At 46.0% G+C, this 18,376-nt stretch overlaps 1 protein-coding gene across 2 annotated transcripts in view; it reads right to left on the bottom strand.

Annotated features, from left to right (window-relative positions):
* The window catches only part of SSH2 (slingshot protein phosphatase 2), a 199,576-nt gene that overhangs the window by 72,714 nt on the left and 108,486 nt on the right, over positions 1–18,376 (bottom strand). Inside the window, exon 1 of one of the 2 annotated variants that reach the window (XM_029082058.2) lies at positions 14,473–14,573. The exons of the other annotated variant lie outside the window; for it this stretch is intronic. Within the exon in view, the coding sequence (XP_028937891.1) occupies positions 14,473–14,528 (56 nt within the window). The 5' untranslated portion in view covers positions 14,529–14,573. Of the gene's footprint in view, positions 1–14,472; positions 14,574–18,376 lie in introns of those variants that run through there. 2 annotated transcript variants of the gene reach the window in all.

The raw sequence follows: 18,376 nt of genomic DNA, 5'->3' as shown, positions 1-18,376 counted from the left end.
AGCTTGGAAACAGAAGCTGAGAATTACAGGGGACTCTTGCCTTCCTGCAGTTTTTCAAGTCTAATTAAACAACTACCATATTCCTGGTGTGTCGCATTCAAGATTGTGACTGGAGGGGAGGGAATTCAAGAGGCTGGGAAAAGCTCCCCGGGAACATGCATGAATTTCTTGTCTCAAGCAGATCTGTAAACTATCTTAAACACAGGGAAACTGGAGAGGATCCAGAGAGGAGCAACAGCAATGATTAAAGGGACAGAAAAGGGGTCCTAGAATAAGGAAGGTTAAAAGAATTGAGGTTGTTTCACTGAGAAGAGATGGCTAAGAGGGTGATCAAGGATAGGAGAGTTTATGGAGTTCACAGCAGAATAAACAAACGAAAATGGATTCGAATTAAATAAAAGCAAGCGGCTGAAGAAAGAATTTCTTAACTGCCAGGGTGTTTAAACACTGTAACAGAATACTGTACCTGAGAGAATGTGGAATCACCACACCGGGAGAGCTAAAAAAAAAGCCACCAAAAACCCAACAAGACTAATCATCTGCCCTGGATAATTCTGGTGATCATCTGCCTGGAGGGAAAGAGGTGGTTCAAATCTCGACCTTTCTTGCTCTATTCACTTGGGAGCCAGGCTGAGGCCAGCAACCACAGGGGAGGTATAATGAATATGTTTAAAATTGATCAAGACACCACTATTTGAAAGTCTTGGGCAATAGTATATGAACAGCTATCCAGTTTCCAAACCCCCGACCTTCAATCACACTCAGCTGGCCTCAAAAATGGTCGCCATTCACAAACAGCCCCATTCAAGTTAAGGGAGGCCACCCCTGTTTTAAAACAGCCTAACTTAAGAATGGACAAATCCAAATCTTTGGCTTAATTATAAAGCTAAAGCAAAAAACAAAGAGCATATGCCTTCAAATTTACCAGACCACTGTTTTCCCTATCTTCAAAGCCTTCTTGAAATCCTCCAAAAAGCCTCTCCCGATTAATTTCCATGACAGGAAGTGGGGGCACCCAACAGCCATCCCACAGCCCTTATGGATAGATCTAACGACGTACGCTACTTATGTACAACCCATATTGTTGTGTTGTATTCTCCCAAATGCTTAGTACAGTGCCCTGAACCCAGTGAGTGCTCAATAAATACAACTGATTGATTGGCCACCCATGTATCTTACCATCTTTCCAACCTTTGCTATTACCAGTTTCATCTTTGTTCTTTCTTCTATTCCATTATTATTATTATTATTAATTGCCTTTCTGCTCACCTTCTCCCACCCCCAACAATTCACTGTAGGGTCCTTGAGGGCAGGGACTATGCCTTTTACTTCTACTGTACTTCTTTAAATATTTACACAAGAAGCTCTCAGTAAACACTGTTAACTTACGAGAAAATATATTTTGATCAGTTTCAACCGTTTAAGCCTCTTTTCCCAATACTGGTACACTGTGCTTTTAAAGTCACTGGAATTAGCTTTAAACCCTTCCACAGACTGGCTGGATATTTTCAAGAAATTCCACAAGCTGCTTACTAACTGCTGTACATAGTTATAACGCGTGAGCATATGAATGGTGTGAAACATCTAACCACAGACCCAAAACACTGGAAACACATCTTTATGTAGCTAGTATGTACACATGCTGCCTTGAAAAATGTGCTTATTGGTTTAAGAGCTTCACTGATCTCCTACCACACAAATTTTATACCTATGCCGGATGGCAGGGGGGTTTAAATTCAAGGAGACTGTATTCCAGGAATGCAGCAGTTTTAACAATTCTCAACCAAATGTCTTTACACTCAATGATATTTATTGATCACTTACTGTGTGCAAAGCACTGAAATAAGCACTTGAGAGACTAAAATATAACAGTCGGTAGACATGTTCTCCGCCCACCAGTTTACATCTACAGGTCTTTGCATTTCTTAGGCTTAAAGTTTATTTTAAAATTTTCTTTATTTACAAGCAGATTACAGAATTTAACAGGGACGGTGGAATGTCAATAGAGAAGGATTTCTTGGAACCCTGATGAAGAATCCCTTAAAAATCCACAAGGATTTATTCCTAAAGCAGCTCATGCCAAGGGAGAAATGGCAAGACCTGATTAAATAGGTTTTAATGAAAATAATAATAATGGTACTTAAGTGTTTACTTTATGCCAAGCACTGAACTAGCGGCTGGGGTAAATAAAAGATCATCAGGTAGGATACAATTCCTGTCCTACATGGGGCTCACAGTCGAAGTAGGAAGAAGAAGGCTTTAATTCCCATTTCGAGGGTAAGAGAACTGAGAACCAGAGAAGTTAACTGATTTGCCCAAGGTCACAGAGCAGACAGATGATGTATCTGGGATGAGAACTCTGGTCCCCTGACTCCCAGGGCCATGCTCTTTCCACGAGGCCTGGCTATTTCCTCTGGTCCTTAGCTTGCTGCCCTGGAACGACAGAACATTTTCCAAGAGCCTTATTCCATCATTGCTGCCCAGCCTTCAGTGAGAAGCAGTGTGGTTTAGTGGCAAGAGCATGGGCTTGGGAATCAGAGAAGCTGCATTCTAATCCTGACTCCACCACTTGTCTGCTGGGTTACCTGATTTCTCTGTGCCTCAGTTCCCTCATCTGTAAAATGGGCATTAAGACTATGAACCCCATGCGGGACATGGACTTTGCCCAATCCGATTTATCTTCTACCTAGCCCACTGCTTAGTACCATGCCTGGCATGAAGTAAGTGCTTAACAAATACCATAAAAAAAAAAAGTGGGGAGGAAAGGTTGTTCCCAGGCTGGGCTTCTAAGGGTTTATCAGTGGACTGGTACACATAGCTGATTCTTGTCTTGAAAAAGCGGGAGGGGACAAATTGTCAATCAATGGTATTTCAGTCAATCAATCCATTACACTTATTGAGAGCTTCTTGTATACAGACTACTGACTAAGCACTTGGGAGAGTAAAATACAACAGAGCCAAGGCCAAAACGCTTCTTGAGCTAAGGGAACAAACATAAAATTTAAGTAACACTTCCCTAATCTATGCCTTAGAATTTCTGCGGCCCAGTTGGTGGAAATGATTAGTAAAGGCCAGTTGTCTGTTGCAGTGGTGTTAACCCTAATTAGAAATGCAAATGTCATTTGCATGTTTCAATTAGGTTGCTTTCAGCACCCCCCTTCTATCCATCACATCCCAATGAGAGAGGGCCTGGAGGTGATCCCTGACAAATGGTTTACTTCTATCTCATCTAATTGGTTTTCAGTTTCCCAATAGAGATAGGTACCAGGGCAATCATGGTTCATCTTTGTTTTCCAATTTGCTATCCACTCTCTGAGAGCCAGGGGAGCAGCATTCTCCCAGAAATCATCCCTAGAGTGAACCTGGTACCCTTGCCATGTTCGATTAGCTCTGAACAGGTTCTGTCTCCTCCCTGTTCATTCTGGCTGCTGAAAGAAGACCCATGATGTTTTCCCCGACAGCAGTTCAGCTCTGATGCCTGGCGGTCAGAGTGGTTTTTTGGTCTTTCGTCAGAGACACACAGACCCCACTCCAATCCTCTTTGACTTCCAGATACCTTATCAGTGATACTGAATCTCCAATAGCAGTTTTACAGGGAACTACTAATGTCCACCCTTATAGGGCAACAAAAGGTTGTTTTGTAAACTAGGGGCAGAGAGCGTTCAAGATATTATCTGAAGGGAAGGTGCTGTTTTTCTGAACTCATCCTCAGATGCAGTTGACTGACTGAGGCAAGTTCTTTTGAGTCTCCAAAGCATAGAAGATGACTGCTGATAAAATAGCACTCTTTAAAGTTCATTTCCAGAGGTGCATGCAATTAAGAGATGATGCTCATTGTTACGTCTCTCCTCTTGCTTTATCACTATGATTCATTTATACAAAGGAGTCTGGACAGATTATGAAGGGTTCCATTGCCTAGTTGCCCTGAGAGTCAGAATCCTTTACTCAGAAGGTTGAGGCCTCCACATCTACCACCAGCGTTTTCCAACTCCACAATTGTAGATAATGACTACTAAGCTTTTTACATTATCATTAATAATGGTATTTTTTAAGCCCTTACTATGTGTCAAGCACTGTTCCAAGTGCTGGGGTAGATAAAAGTTAATCAAGTCAGATGCAATCCCTGTCCGCGCATGTGGCTCATTGTCTAAGCAGGAGGCGGAACAGAATTGGAATCCACATTTTACAGTTGAGAAAACTGAGGCACAGGGAATAATAATAATAATGGTATTTGTTAAGCGCTCACTACCTGCCAAGCACTGTTCTATGCACTAGGGTAGATACAAAGTACTTAGGTCACGCTGCTTCTCATTCAAGGGCCTCAGATACAGGGGATGGGAGGAAAACCATGATAATGTAGAGCACTGTTCAATCAATCAACTGTATTTATGGAGGATATGTGCAGAGCAGGGCACTAAGGACCTGAGAGAGTGAAATATAATACAGTTGACAGACATGTTCCTTGCCCACAACGTTCCTAACCAGAACACAATGCAGAGTGCCTTTCTGGCAAGCACCAGTTTTACGAAGCAGTCTGCTGTCACAGTTTAGGGAGCGGGTCGGCTACCTGAAGTGGAAACTGGTTCTTTAAAATAGGGATTTGCTGTGATCTCTGCTAGGATATTTATAATGTTAAGAAACTTCCCTGGTTGGGTAGTTTTCTTATTTTCTCTCTGGCAGGCTATTTCCCTTATTTTATATGCTCGGCTGTATAAGACATACAAGATAAACCATTCATTTTCCTAATAGCAGTTGAGGGCAAAAAGGAGAAGGGGCAGGCAAGCCTATGAGAGGATATGGTTTTATGGATGGTGTTGGAGTGAAGCAGTTGTCTTCCTTGATTTGTCTATTTCAAAGGGTCAAGGATATTGCAATTGCTTTAAAAAACATTTTCTTTCCGAAATTACAAATTGTATATGGCTGAATAAGGAGCCTAGTCTAAGGTGCTTCTAAAGCTGTCCTTGTTCAGAAAAAGACAAACATCTTTAAGCCTAGTAATTGGCAAAACTAATGTGGATTTCATTATTTTTCAATCCTTCCTAAGAAGAGAGTGGATTAATAAAAAATAGTTTGGGGCTAGAGATTGTTTTTGATTTACAGTGCAGTAACATGCATTAAAAGAGCACGAAAGAAGTCAGAAGGAGAATAAACATCCACACAATCACACCAGAATTTCCAAACAAATCTGCTCAGAGGCCCAGTGAAGTGTATAGGGGACAGTGAAACATGCAGAGGCAAGACCAATATTTGGAGGACCAAAGGCTAACATGTTAGCCAAGGCTGATTACAGGAGATCTGACAGGCTAGACAAGTCAGAACATATTAACAGCTGCATTTCCCAACAGATGTGTCCGGGAAGAAGAATGTATGTCATACATTTGCATGGCAGAATTGTCCGTTCTTAGGCTGATAGTGAAGATTACTGAGATATCTGCACTAAATATTTTTCAATCTTTTAAATATGCTTATAGGACAGGGCTGTAATCAAATTATTTTGGGTCCAAATGATTAAATGAAAAGGGAAAATTTTTCACTGGGGCTTTAACATGCTATTTCTACCACTCCACCAAGGTCTTCAACAGAGTTTTTTAAGTAGCTGCAGGGATTATAGTTTTATCAAATATCATTAAACTGTTATTTTGGTTTACTCAGCGATTGAACCTCTATTCAGCCTTTGATGTCTGGTAATTAATGCATTTCCTGTGATTATTTTTCAACCACCAAAAGCCAAACCAGTGCTAGGCAAATAATTTCCACATACATCTTTTTTAGGATCGTGCTCTGCCAAGCTTCAGGGTGGATTTAGAAGAAAGAGATTTTGGGTAAACTGACAACCAAGGCAATGACAGTTCGAGGAGAAGCAAGGAAATCAAAGCTCCTGTCCTCAGCTCCGGTTACTGTAGAATGACACAAGGCCTCTGTACACTGGGAATCAACTACACGTGAAGCTGATGTTATTTGGATCCTGATGGTTTTGACCTAAAAGCTGCTCACAGACAGTCACAATCACCAGTCTTCCCAGAGAATCTCAGGGGGCTTTTTCATGCCCCTCTAAGCAAAGCTGTTCCGCCTTCAATAGTAAGAGTCTTAGAAAAATGGCCACTCTCCTAAATAAGTATTTTCTTTGTGTAATGCCTGCAGTGTCTAGTATGGTGATGTGGACCCCGAGGGCACTCAATAAATATTCATCGCTGAGGATGACAAACCCAAATTAGCCCATGGCAATTTCCTAGTGAACACCACTGGTCTAAACAAAAGCCTTTCAAGAACATCTTTCATTCCCTGCTGATTAGTGGTAGTAATTGGGCCTAATTATGAGTACACACTTTCACCTTCTACAGCAGCTTTCTTCTCTCATCACTGCCAAGACCCCTTGTTTTTCCGTGTTTCAACCACTCTCGACTTGGTGGAGGGGGCGTGGGTTGGGGCAGAAAACAACGATAGAAGGTAGAATTCCGTGAGATCCCAGGAAAAGCAGCAACCCCCTTAATAGTCTTGCTAGTCAACCCCAGGAGTTGGTCTCTTTCCAGGCCTGACGGGAGGGATCTTTTGTGTGGCAAAATGGAAGCACCATTTCCACCCTGATTCCCCATCTGCCTTACGTAAGCAAGGGATCCAGCACAGAGCAGCATTTGAATAACGGAACCCAACTAAGGATTTCAAAGTTAAACTAGTCTAAAGGCCCCATCAAATGTTGGATGGTGGTGGTAATGGAGAAGTAGGGGAAGGAAGAAGTCAGGATGATGGGAGAGAGAAAGAGAGGTAGCAGGATCAGTGAGCGACCCAGCCTTGGGGTACCAGCGGGAGGGAGACAGGGCTGGTTTTTCCCGACTCTCAACCAGGACGCTTCCAGCTTCCTGACGCCCTCTCCCTGGCCTTCCGGGCACTTGAAGGCTGTCCTGGGGTATCAGTACACTGGAGACTGTGGGCAGGGAATGTGCCTGGTATATTGTGTTGTGCTCTCCCAAGCTCTTAGAACCGTGTTCTGCATACAGTAAGCTCTCAATAAACATGATTAATTAATTGAGATTGTGTCTTCCGAAGGTGTAAAGGGGTTCAGTCACTTCAGTCACTTCCCCAGTATTCCTCCAGCATTTCTCCCCACCCAACCACATAGAAAATTTGATAATAAAAGACAGCATTTAAAACCCCGCTATTTAATGTACACTGCCCTGGCAGGGTGGAAGAGGGTGGAGAATGATGAAGAGCGGAACTCCGGTCAACGCATCAGTTAGTGATATTTATTGAGCACTTACTATGTCCGGAGCACAATACCAAGAGCTTGGAGAATGCAATAGAGTTGGTAGAGCCGGATCCCTGCCCTCATGGAGGTTTTAATCGAGTGGAGGAGACAGACGTTAAAATAAATTACAGATAGGAGAAGCATATCTTTCACAAGCTCTGTCAGTGAGGCCAAGCTTGAGAAAAACAGGAAGAGAGACCTTTTTCCCTTTACTCCTTATCGACGATAACTGGCTATTACCACACAGTGTGCAGAACCCTGCATGGATGAGATGCTGAGTTCACAGACCCGATCATCTTCTTGCCCTCGGGTCAACCAGAGTGATTAATGTGGCAGGAAGAACACCCCAACCAGAAACTGTCTTAGCTTCCTGTTGCACAAACTTATAAGAATATGGGAGGCAGAACATGAATAAACATCCAGTCAACACAGCCCAAGATCTCCAAACTCTGAAATTTCTTATTAATGTAAACAGCCATAATAATAACAACTGTGATATTCATTAAGTGTTTACTATATACCAAGCACTGTACTGAGCACGGGGATAGATGATCAGGTCCCACATGGGACGACAGTCTAAGCAGGAGAGAGGTTAGGTATTGAATTCCCATTTTGTAGATGAGGGAACTGAGGCACAGAGAAGTTAAGTGACATGCCCACGGTCACCCAGCAAGCAACTGGCAGAGCTGGAGGTAGAAGCCAGGCTCTTTCCACTGGGCAACACTGCTTCCTTGAGTCACGTTCCAACAACTAACTAGATACAATAATTCCACATTTTGCCAAAGTCTACACTTGTATGTCTGTGTAATGTTCAAAGTATCTACCTGGCACAGAAGTGGTTAAACTCAAACCTGCCTTCATTTGGAGGGGATGGTCAGATTGCAATTCTTCGGTGGGAGGGGAGATGGTGATTACTACTTTACCAGACAAAATACAATACAAATCCCTGTGGGGGCTAGAGGGGAGCCACACCCCTGCAAACACAAAACAATGTAGAGAGATGATTTCGCACTCAAGTTCAGATTTCTGAACCAGAATACCAAGATGATGCCTTATGCGCTGTGAAGATGTATATATTGGAAAAAAAAATGGGAGGGGAAGGTTAATTGTTCGAATTCACCTTTTCTTGCACAAAACCCGGCAGTCTATTTATAAACAGCCAGCTACATCCTTTCTGAATTACAGCTGAAGGAAGCTTTGATGTTCCCAGCACGTTTCTCCCAGCTAAAACTGATCACTCTAGTGGCAGCAACATCCTGCATCCCCAAACTATGTAAAGACTCTTCCTGAATACGTTTAACCCTTAGCTGAAAGCCAGAGCACTCACTCAGAAGGTGCTCCTTAAGGATTCGGAAACACTGAACAATTACCTCCTGGCACTTTACTCTGCAGCAAAACATTTTAACTAACAGTTCGACATCTTGGAACTGCACTTGAAACCCCAATTCTCCAAAAGACAACTCCGTAAAAGCATTTAAGCAGCTTGATCCAGCCCTTCGGGGCCCAAGAGTCCTTAGATCCGCTGCTACTTTTAAAAATCCATGGGGAAGTGTCTTTCCTCCCATGCTAAGTAAGGCTGAGCAGTCAGTTAATCGTAGTTGAGCACGCTGTGCACTAGATGCTTGGGAGGGAACAAAATGACAATATCACAGACACATTCCCTGCCCACAGTGAGCTTACAGTGCAGAACAGGCTCAAGTGATGTGGTGCAGAGTTTCCCGGAAAACGATGGTAGGATTCTGTCCGTGGCTTCCTCTTCCACCTCCATTCTGGCCCGCTGGTTGGTAGGCCCAAGTCAGGGTCCCTAGGGTTCCCGGGTACAGAAACAACACACAGCACAGCACATCTCACATGCAAGGAAGTGTGCAGAGATTCCAGCAGAGCAATGGGACAAACATGGATGCCCGACACTTTGTGTAGTTAGTGATCAGGCCGGGCCGAGCTCTGCTTGCCTGGACCCAAAATGGCAGATCCAAGAGGGGGCTTGTCTCTGATTTCTTCTGCTCAGGCCTCTCGCTCAAACTCGCCCCTTAAAATCTGCATGACACTAAAGAAGCCACCACCCAGTCAAATATTAACTGCTTACTAGGCACAGGGAGGGTACGCAATAATAAAACATGGTCCTTCAAGAGTCACGCAATGTAACGAGGAGAGGGCAGAGAGAAAAGTCAAGAACAGGACAAATAACTAAATAAGCTATTTGTTGGGCACTTCCCTGCTCCAGGTTGGGCTAACTGTGGCCTAAATTGTCAGATTGTTGGTAATACTCTAAAATTTTGCGAAGGTGGGTCTTGGGATTTTTCTTTGGCAGTGACAGAAGAGAAGAGGCTGCCTCAGCTATCATTCATTCATTCAATTATATTTATTGAGCGCTTACTGTGTGCAGAGCTCTGTACTTAGTGCTTGGGAGAGTACAATCCACTAGAGTTGGTAGAAACATTCTTTGCGCAAGACGAGCTCACAATCTATGGACGGGGAGGAGAGGAATTAGGAGGGATAGGGTGACCTCGGTCTGATGGTGGTGGTCTCCTCCAACCATGACCAGAGAATAAGGGTGGTTCTACAACTAAATGTGTGTACACCGCACCAGACACATGAATTACCCACTGGGGGCACCCAACGGGTCAGATCAGGTATCTCGTGGGTATTTGGGTCTCTACCCCAGAGTCCCGGGGCTGAGGGGCCTGGGAGCATGTGGAGCTGAGCTCCCACCCAGGATATGCCCAGTGCTTGGCACAGAGTAAGTGCTTAACAAATACTATCATCATCACATTGTTGAGCAACACCGTTCTCACGATCTGAATTTGGCGTGATCTCTTCTGAAGACAACCGAAACCTCAACCACTGAAATCTTCCAGTAAAAATAATCTTCTAGAGCAGTTTTAACTTGAGAGAATCAAAAATTGATTGCATCTTGGACTGGTGGACTAAAATCAGTTTTTAGATGTTCACATGAGATTGATTTTTGCTAACCCCAGAGAACTACAAAAAGCACTTCATCTAATAGTATCTTTGCTGCTCAAACTAGAGAGCGAAGAAAAAAAAGGCTCTGTCTTTGAATGACCAGTGATACCCAACATACCCTCCCATTTCTGCTTTCCAAAGAAAGATGCAAAGAACACCACAAACTCAGCTTCAAAACACAAACACACCTAGGTGGGAAAGGCTATTCCCTGAAAACAAGGATCTCAGATTGAGGCTCCCAAAAGGAAAAAAAATAAACAAACCTTCATAGAATCATGCATCAGCCTTCCAATTCTTTCTCCACATCTGCTTCATTTAATACTTGACCATAAATGAAGTCTTAAGTAATGGCTACTAATTGCATATTTTAGCCGTGCCAAAAAAATGGGAGGCGGAAATGGTCCCTTCGACTTTCCCATACCACAGGTAACTACTGTTGAACACCTACCTACATACACCACCCTCATCCTCTCAGAATCCCTCCTCCATACCCCCGAAAAGCCAAGTAGCCTGCCCCTCAGGGTTACTAGGTCTTACTGATGGAACATAATAGCTTCCTTCCTCTTCCCATCCACAGCCCTTCTTTTTTGATTCTCTGCTTCACTAATTAGACAACTGAATAACATAATTAGAAGAGGCATCATTTATACTCCCTGCAACTGTTTCTTAGCTTTCTGACAGGAGTGATGTACTTGACTCACATGCCATCTTAAAGCTACAAAACAGCTGCTCGCAACCACATAGCAAGTGAAAAGGTGTCTTGTCCCTCAGATTTCTAAAAAGGGATTCTCATCCAGAAACACTTATCTGTTGATGGGCCTGAAACTCTATAAACCACTATTACAGATCTCTAAAGACTCCAAGAAGGTTTTTAAGTGAAACCTCATAACTATGGAGAAATATTTCAGGTCAAGGATGAAAGGATTAAGAGAGCCTCATTAACAAATCAAGTAATGTTTCGTGTGTATAAGTTCCAAGATTTTTGATGCAAGTTGTTCATAATAGAAACATTGTTTCAACTCTAGCTCATGCCAGCATTTTATCTAATTATTCTTGATCTTTCCTTGAACTCTTCAGAACACAGAAACAGCATTTGTTTGGCACATGACAGTAACACCAGGAATGCTTAGGCCTCTGCTAGCGGCCACCTCTCGGGGGACATCTGCTCTCTAAATAACCGAACCATTCTGAATTATTTAGAAATTAAAGTCATTTTGGGGGTAAGGGGGACGGAGGGGAATGTACAGCTGACGAAAGATGCGCAGTCAGCAGACTGACAAGTGAAGCACAAAAAGGCCAGGCAGATTTACCCAGGCCAGTAGGAATCGGAGATGCTTACTAATAAATAGCATTTGTCAGGGAAAAGGAGGAATCCAGACAGTTGGGAGGGTACAAATAGAGTTCAGAGGATGACAATCTTTTTCCACTCCCATTTTCCCTGTCTACAGCTCTACTCATGTGACCAAATCTTCTTTCTCCCTCTTCCCCCGGCCACGCCCAACTGGGGTGCTCATGAGCAATCCAATGATTCACTATAGCTGCTCTATCTGAGTGAGTTTGTAATTCCTCAGGTGTAGGAAGAAAAAGGATTTGGCAGAAAAAGTGGGACAAGACTGACTGACCATTAGCTTGTTTTACCTCCTTAACTCAACCCATCTGTAGGGCAAAAACCCTCTACCACCTTCCTACTTACATCAAAGGGTCACCCAAGTCAAGATGAACCTACTGTGTTCAACCAATAAGGGGTGGTTAAAAACACTGACTCAAAAATGATCCATTATCAGCACACTGGCCCACTTCTAGCCCACTGGGGCTCTAAATCAACAGTACCAAGAGTACATATGAGAAGAAACTGGTCAGTGTCAGTATAAGTCCCTTTCCCAAAGAAAGGGGGAAGAAACATAATGGGATCAAAATGGTTTTTCCGCATTTCTTTGAAGCTAGCTCATTTTATCAGCAAAACTCTCTGTCTAGGGGTGCAGTTATGTTTTTTGCGAGCAAGGTGTCACCAATTAAAGATCATTTCTATCACTGGAAATCGCCAATGTGATCTTGTCTTGGAAATCATGAAACTAGGAAGCACAAAATGTTCTTTACTGAGCTCCTCCTGGGTACAAGGCACTGAAGCGCTTCGGAGAGTACAAGAGAAGCAAGTAGAAATTTTAAATTTTTTTGTGGACTATCAACATCTCTTCTCCCAGCCTTATAACCTTTAAACTGTCCACTTTTGGACTATTTCACTGCTCATTAGTTTAGCTCAAAAATAGTGGTTTAGTCCTTAAAAAAAAAAAGCCACTAATTGCTCCTTTCTGATTTTTCTCCTTTGGGGTCGCATGTGGCCTATCTCTCTTTTTAGTTGGAGTACTGCTTTATCTCAAACGTTTTTTTTTTTTTTTGCCTTTGTTGCTACCTACATTTACTTCTCTTAACCTTGTTCTTTCAGTTTCACACCTCACTGAGGAGTAGCAAGCATCTGTCGAGTCCAGCTGCTTATCACCTCTACTAGGTAGTGCTTTGGGGGGTATTTATTAATAGGCTCAGTATAGTGGATACAAAAATCCCTATTAGTAATCCCTAGCCCATAATCTCTCGTATCCCAATCTGATGAGAAATGGAGACAGAGAGAGGTTCAGTGATTTGCCCACGATCACACAGCAAGCCAGTAGCAGATGTGGGATTATAAACTGGGTGTCCTGACTGGGAGGCTCAGGCTCTTCCCACTAGGGAGAAAAGAGACAATAAAAGTTGCTATTTGAAGTTGGGGGTTGAATCTCCAGGCTAAATATGGTTTTGCAATGAACCGTGGTGATATCCCTTAACCGTGCTGTTCCTGCCCTGATACAACCGATAAACTAAGGGTTTAGGAAATCAAGAGGAGATCTTTAGGACTGCCTGGGGAGAAAGCTTTAACTCTAAGCCGAGACAACCAAAATTTCAGTTCAAATCTACTTCTCAAAGTCATCTCTCTGTAATTCTTCTAATATGCAACACTTTTGCTATGTATGGAAACCACAAAGAGGTTACACGTAGGAGCACTTCCTCTACTTTAAAGAGAGATTACAGCAGCTGAACAGCTAAAAACCAAACAGGAAACAACTTGTAGAGAGACTCTGAAACATGCACTTTTATCAAGCCCTATAATAAATACATATTTGTCAGATGTTGATGGACAATCAATCGGCAATATTTATTGAGCACCTCCTGTGTACAAAGTACTGTTCTACCCACTTGAAGGAGTACCAAAGGGTAAGCAGATGTGATCCCTGCCCTCAAAGGGTTTGCAATATACCAAGGGAGAGAGACTCTCAACTAATTTACAAATGGAGGAAGAAAGACAAGGGAATGCATTCGGGGGTGAGTCTTTGAGTAACAGGGTATGCAAAATATATATATCAGTGGGACGGGAGGCTGTGAGAACCCTAGTGTTAGGTGGTGCAGATGTGCTCAAGTGGCCCTGGGAGGGATATAACCTGGATCTTACTTAGTCCATACATTCATTCAATAGTATTTATTGAGCGCTTACTATGTGCAGAGCACTGGATTAAGCGCCTGGAACGGACAATTCGGCAACAGAGACCATCGCTGCCCAACGACGGGTTCACAGTGTAATCGGGGGAGACGGAGCGAAACACAAACAAGACCACATCATCACGCTAAATAGAATCGAGGGGATGGACCCTCATTAACAAAATAAATAGGGTGATAAATAAAATACCTTCTTCAGGGCATTTCCCCCCAAAGCGGATAACGGTCCCCCGGTCCTTACAACTAAGTTTCCAGGGTACGAGCACTAAACCAGCAACAAAACCACTCAAAACACACTCTCCCAACTAAGGCAGCAGAATACGGATTTGGGGGGTGACTTTTTGGTGGGGAAAAAAACCTGTGCTAAAGCGAGAGCCCTTAGCCTAGCTGTCATGCTGGTTGCAGCCACTGGAGCCCGGCAAAGAAGTTTTTTAGCAGCCTGAAGTTTCTCCGTTAGTCCCCGAGGCTTCCACAGCATTCCTTGAGCCGTTCCTATGTGCAGAGCACTGGACTAAGCGCTCGGAATGGACAACGCGGCAACAGAGAGAGACGGTGTTGCCGGCAGGTCCCTCTCTAATCCCGTTACGATTTTTTGCGGCTCGTCTTCCCCCGGCTCCCCGCGATCCCGACTTTTTCCATGCCTCAGCCGGGACTGGAAAACTTTGGACTTCACCCGGCTTGGCGGCTCCCGCAAGGGGACGGGAGGAGGAGAGGGGAAGGGGGTGGGTGGAGGTACTCACAGCTGGTTGATGGCGTTTTGGGAGATGACCGCGTTGGCGGAGAAGTAGGGGATCATGACTGGCGGGCAGGTGCGGGCGGCGCCACGGCGGTCGGAGGGTCAGCGAGGCCGGGCCGGCATCCTGCCCGCCCGGAGGGACGGGGGCCGGCCCGGAGCACCGGGGGAGGCGGGGGGGGGGGGTCAGAGCCGGGTGGGCGGCGGCCAGGGCCGGGCGAGGGGGGATAAAGGGCCGGGAAGGACTGGCCAGAGCGCGGAGGCGGCCGGCAGCAGGTGCCGGGCTGCTCTGCCCAGCGCCCGGAGCGGCGCGGCGGGGAGGTGCACTGCGCAGGGCCGGCCCGAAAACGGGGCGGGGCCCGAGCGGCCGGGGGGCGGGGCCTACGTGTCCAGGGGGCGGGGCCGAAGCAGGCAGGGGGCGGGGCCGAAGCGTGCAAGGGCAGCTCTAGGCGGAAAGGGGCGGGGGGGGGGGGGGGCTGAGCAGACAGGGACTGTCCTAGACGGAAGGGGGCGGGGCCGGAGCAGGCAGGGGCAGTCCTAGGGGGAAGGGGGCGGGGCCTAAACCAGGGCAGCCCTAGGTGGGAAGGGGCGGAGCCTATGCGGCCAGGAGGCGGGGCCTAGGCAGAGGCAGTCCTGGATGGAAGGGGGCGGAGCCTAGGCGACCAGGGGGCGGGGCCTAAGCAGAGGGGCAGTCCTAGGTGAAAGGGGGCGGAGCCTAGGCGACCAGGAGGCGGGGCCTGAGCGGGCAGGGGGCGGGGTCGAAGCGGGCAGGGGCAGTCCTAGATGAAAGGGGGCGGGGCCGAAGCAGGTAAGGGCAGTCCTAGGTGGAAGGGGGCGGAGCCTATGCGGCCAGGGGGCGGGGCTTAAGCTTGCAGGGGGGCAGGTCTAGCCGAAGGGGGCGGAGCCTAAGCAGGCAAGGGCAGACCTAGACGAAAGGGGGTGAAGCCTAAGGGTCCAGGGGGCGGGGCCGAAGCAGACAGGGACAGCAGCGTGGCTTAGTGGAAAGACCCCGGGCTTGGGCGTCGGAGGATGTGGGTTCTAATTCCGCTCCGCCTCTTGTCTGCTGGGTCACTTTGGGCAAGTCACTTGACTTCTCTGGGCCTCAGTTCCCTCATCTGTAAAATGGGGATTAAAAGTGTGAGCCCCACCTGGGACAACCTCATTACCCTGTATCTATCCCAGTGCTTAGAACAGTGCTTGGCACATAGTAAGCGCTTAACAAATACTATCATCATCATCACCATTTAGATGGAAGGGGGCGGAGCCTAAGCAGGCAGGGGCAGACCCAGAGGACTGGGGCGTGGCCCAGGCCTAAAGGGACGGGGCTAGTCCACCCCCCCCCTTTGGGTCTGATGATGATGATGATGGTATTTTTAAGCGCTTACATCGTGCCAGACACTGTACTAAGCGCTGGGGTGGATACAAGCAGATAGGGTTGGACACAGTCCCTGTCCCACGTGGGGCTCACATCCTCACTCCCCATTTTCCAGATGAGGGACCCGAGGGCCAGAGAAGTGAAGTGACTTACCCGAGGTCCCACAGCGGACGAGTGTCGGAGCCTGGATTAGAGCCCATGACCTTCTGACTACCAGGCCCGTGCTCTAATAATAATAAATAACAATAATAATAATGGTATTTGTTAAGCACTATGTGCCAAGCACTGTTCTAAGCACTGGGGGGAGATACAAGCTTATCAGGTTGTCCCACATGGGGCTCAAAGTCTCAATCCCCATTTTACAGATGAGGTAACAGGCACAGAGAAGCGAAGTGACCTGCCCAAGTTCACACAGCAGACAAGTGGCGGAGCCGGAATTAAAACCCACAACCTCTGACTCCCAAGCCTGTACTCTTCCCACCAAGCCATGCTGCTTTTCGCAAAAATTACGTAATAATGGTGGTATTTGTTAAGCGCTTACTGCGTTCCAGGCACTGTGCTAAACACTGGGGTGGATACAAGCAAAGCAGGTTGGACACAGTCCCCCTCCCACGTGGGGCTCACAGTCTCAATTCCCATTTTCCAGATGTGGGAACTGAAGCCCAGGGAAGTGAAGCGATTTGCTCAAGGTCACACAGCAGACGAATGGCGGAGCCGGAATTAGAACCCATGACCTTCCGACTCCCAGGCCCGTGCTCTAGCCACTATGCCACGCTGCTTCTACAAGCCGCAGCCCCCACAGCGGGCGCCCCCGAAGAGGCTCTGCTGCAAACTCGCTCGGGCCCGGCCGCGGGCCCCGCTGAGTCACAGCGGCCGTGGGCGAGCCGGCCTTGGGGCTTGGCAGAGCTGGGGACGTGTGAGCGAGCGAGAGGGGCACCATGCCACACAGAGTGGGTGTCTTTCTCATTGAAGGAAAAGTTACGTGAAGAGTGCCAAGTCTCGGCAGCCCGCTCGGGACATTTTTGACGATATCTGCCACACACACTTCTCATTCCTCCTCCAAGTACCTTCCGGATCTAATATAACTTTCTATTTTTTTAAGTAGAAGTTGCTCCAGGATCCCCATCCAATCAACCAATCGATAGTATTTACCGAGCTCTTTGTGGAAGGTCACTGTACTAAACGCTTGGGAGAGGACAACAGAATCAGCAGACACGTTGGGCTTAGGAGACGACAGAATTAGCAGACACCCTGCCCTTAACGAGCTCACGGTCTGAAGGGGAGGTGGGCATTCATACAAATAAATGATTTATAATATATAATTTAAAGATTTGTACGTAAGTGCTGTGGGGGTGAAGGTGGGGCGAATACCATATGCCCAAAGACGACAGACCCAAGTGTAGGGAAATGAGTTCAGTTTTCTCTGCTTCCACCAAAGAGTGTAGGGTTGAAATGGAGGGGAGAGGTAGAAGGGGTCAAAGGAGGCACAGTGCCGATGGAAAGTCTTGGCACTTTATTTGGCTTCCACAAATATGGAAAAACACTCTGAGTCCAGGAGACAGTGATCTCCTCCTGCTCTCTCTTCCTGCTCCTCCCCTCCCCATCATCGGGGAGCCCTGCTTTCCACACAGATGTACAGGTTCAGTGAGCCCTGCGGCGCTAATTTTTTAAAAAAATAAAACTACCATGAAAACTTTCGATCTTCAGAATAGGGAAAAATAAAATTGTGACATTAGTACAACTATTTCTTCAGCAGCCAATGCTATACACTACTAAGCACGTGGAAAAGTAGTAATAATTTGTATTAGGATCTTACTGGGTGCAGACCACTGTACTAGGCGCTGGGAAAGCCTATACAGGTGGGAATAAGACATGGTCCCTGTCTGGGGGTTGGGGGAGCTTCCATTCTAAGAGTAAACAGAGGCGGAGCTTGCACTCTAAAGGGGGAGACAGACAAAAATATTTTAGAGTAATTAAACTCAATATTTGAATGAACAATGGAATACACTGATACACAAGTACTAAGGATGGGTGTAAATTCACGAGTGACTTTGTACAGTGGGTTTGTACAGTTTAGAGTGACAGGAATTAGGTGGAGAGGCTATTAGGCATGGCCTAGTCAAAAGATCATGGGGCTCGCAGTCAAGAGACGGGGTTCTAATCCCAGCTCTGACACTGCCTTGTGCGACTTGGTTTTTGTGAGAGTGTAACCTCTTTAAGTGTCAGTTTCTACAACTATAAAATGTAAATTTCTCACCCCCGTTTAGGACAGGGACTTTATTTTGTTAATGAGGTGTCCATCACCTTGATTCCATTTATCGTGATTACGTTGTCTTGTTTTTGTCCGTCTGTCTCCCCCGATAAAACTGTAAGCCCATCATTGGGCAGGGAATGTCTCTATCTGTTGCCAAATTGTATACTCCAAGCGCTTAGTCCAGTGCTCTGCACATAGTAAGCGCTCAATAAATACTACTGAATGAAAGGGATTAGGTCTGATCTGATCATTTTGCACCTCCCCCAGTGCAACATCATTATT

The sequence above is a fragment of the Ornithorhynchus anatinus genome, chromosome 17 (genome assembly GCF_004115215.2).
Source record: "Ornithorhynchus anatinus isolate Pmale09 chromosome 17, mOrnAna1.pri.v4, whole genome shotgun sequence".
Classification (NCBI taxonomy): Eukaryota; Metazoa; Chordata; class Mammalia; order Monotremata; family Ornithorhynchidae; genus Ornithorhynchus; species Ornithorhynchus anatinus.
Note: the sequence above shows the minus strand (reverse complement) of the source record. Positions and strands in the feature narration are given on the sequence as shown.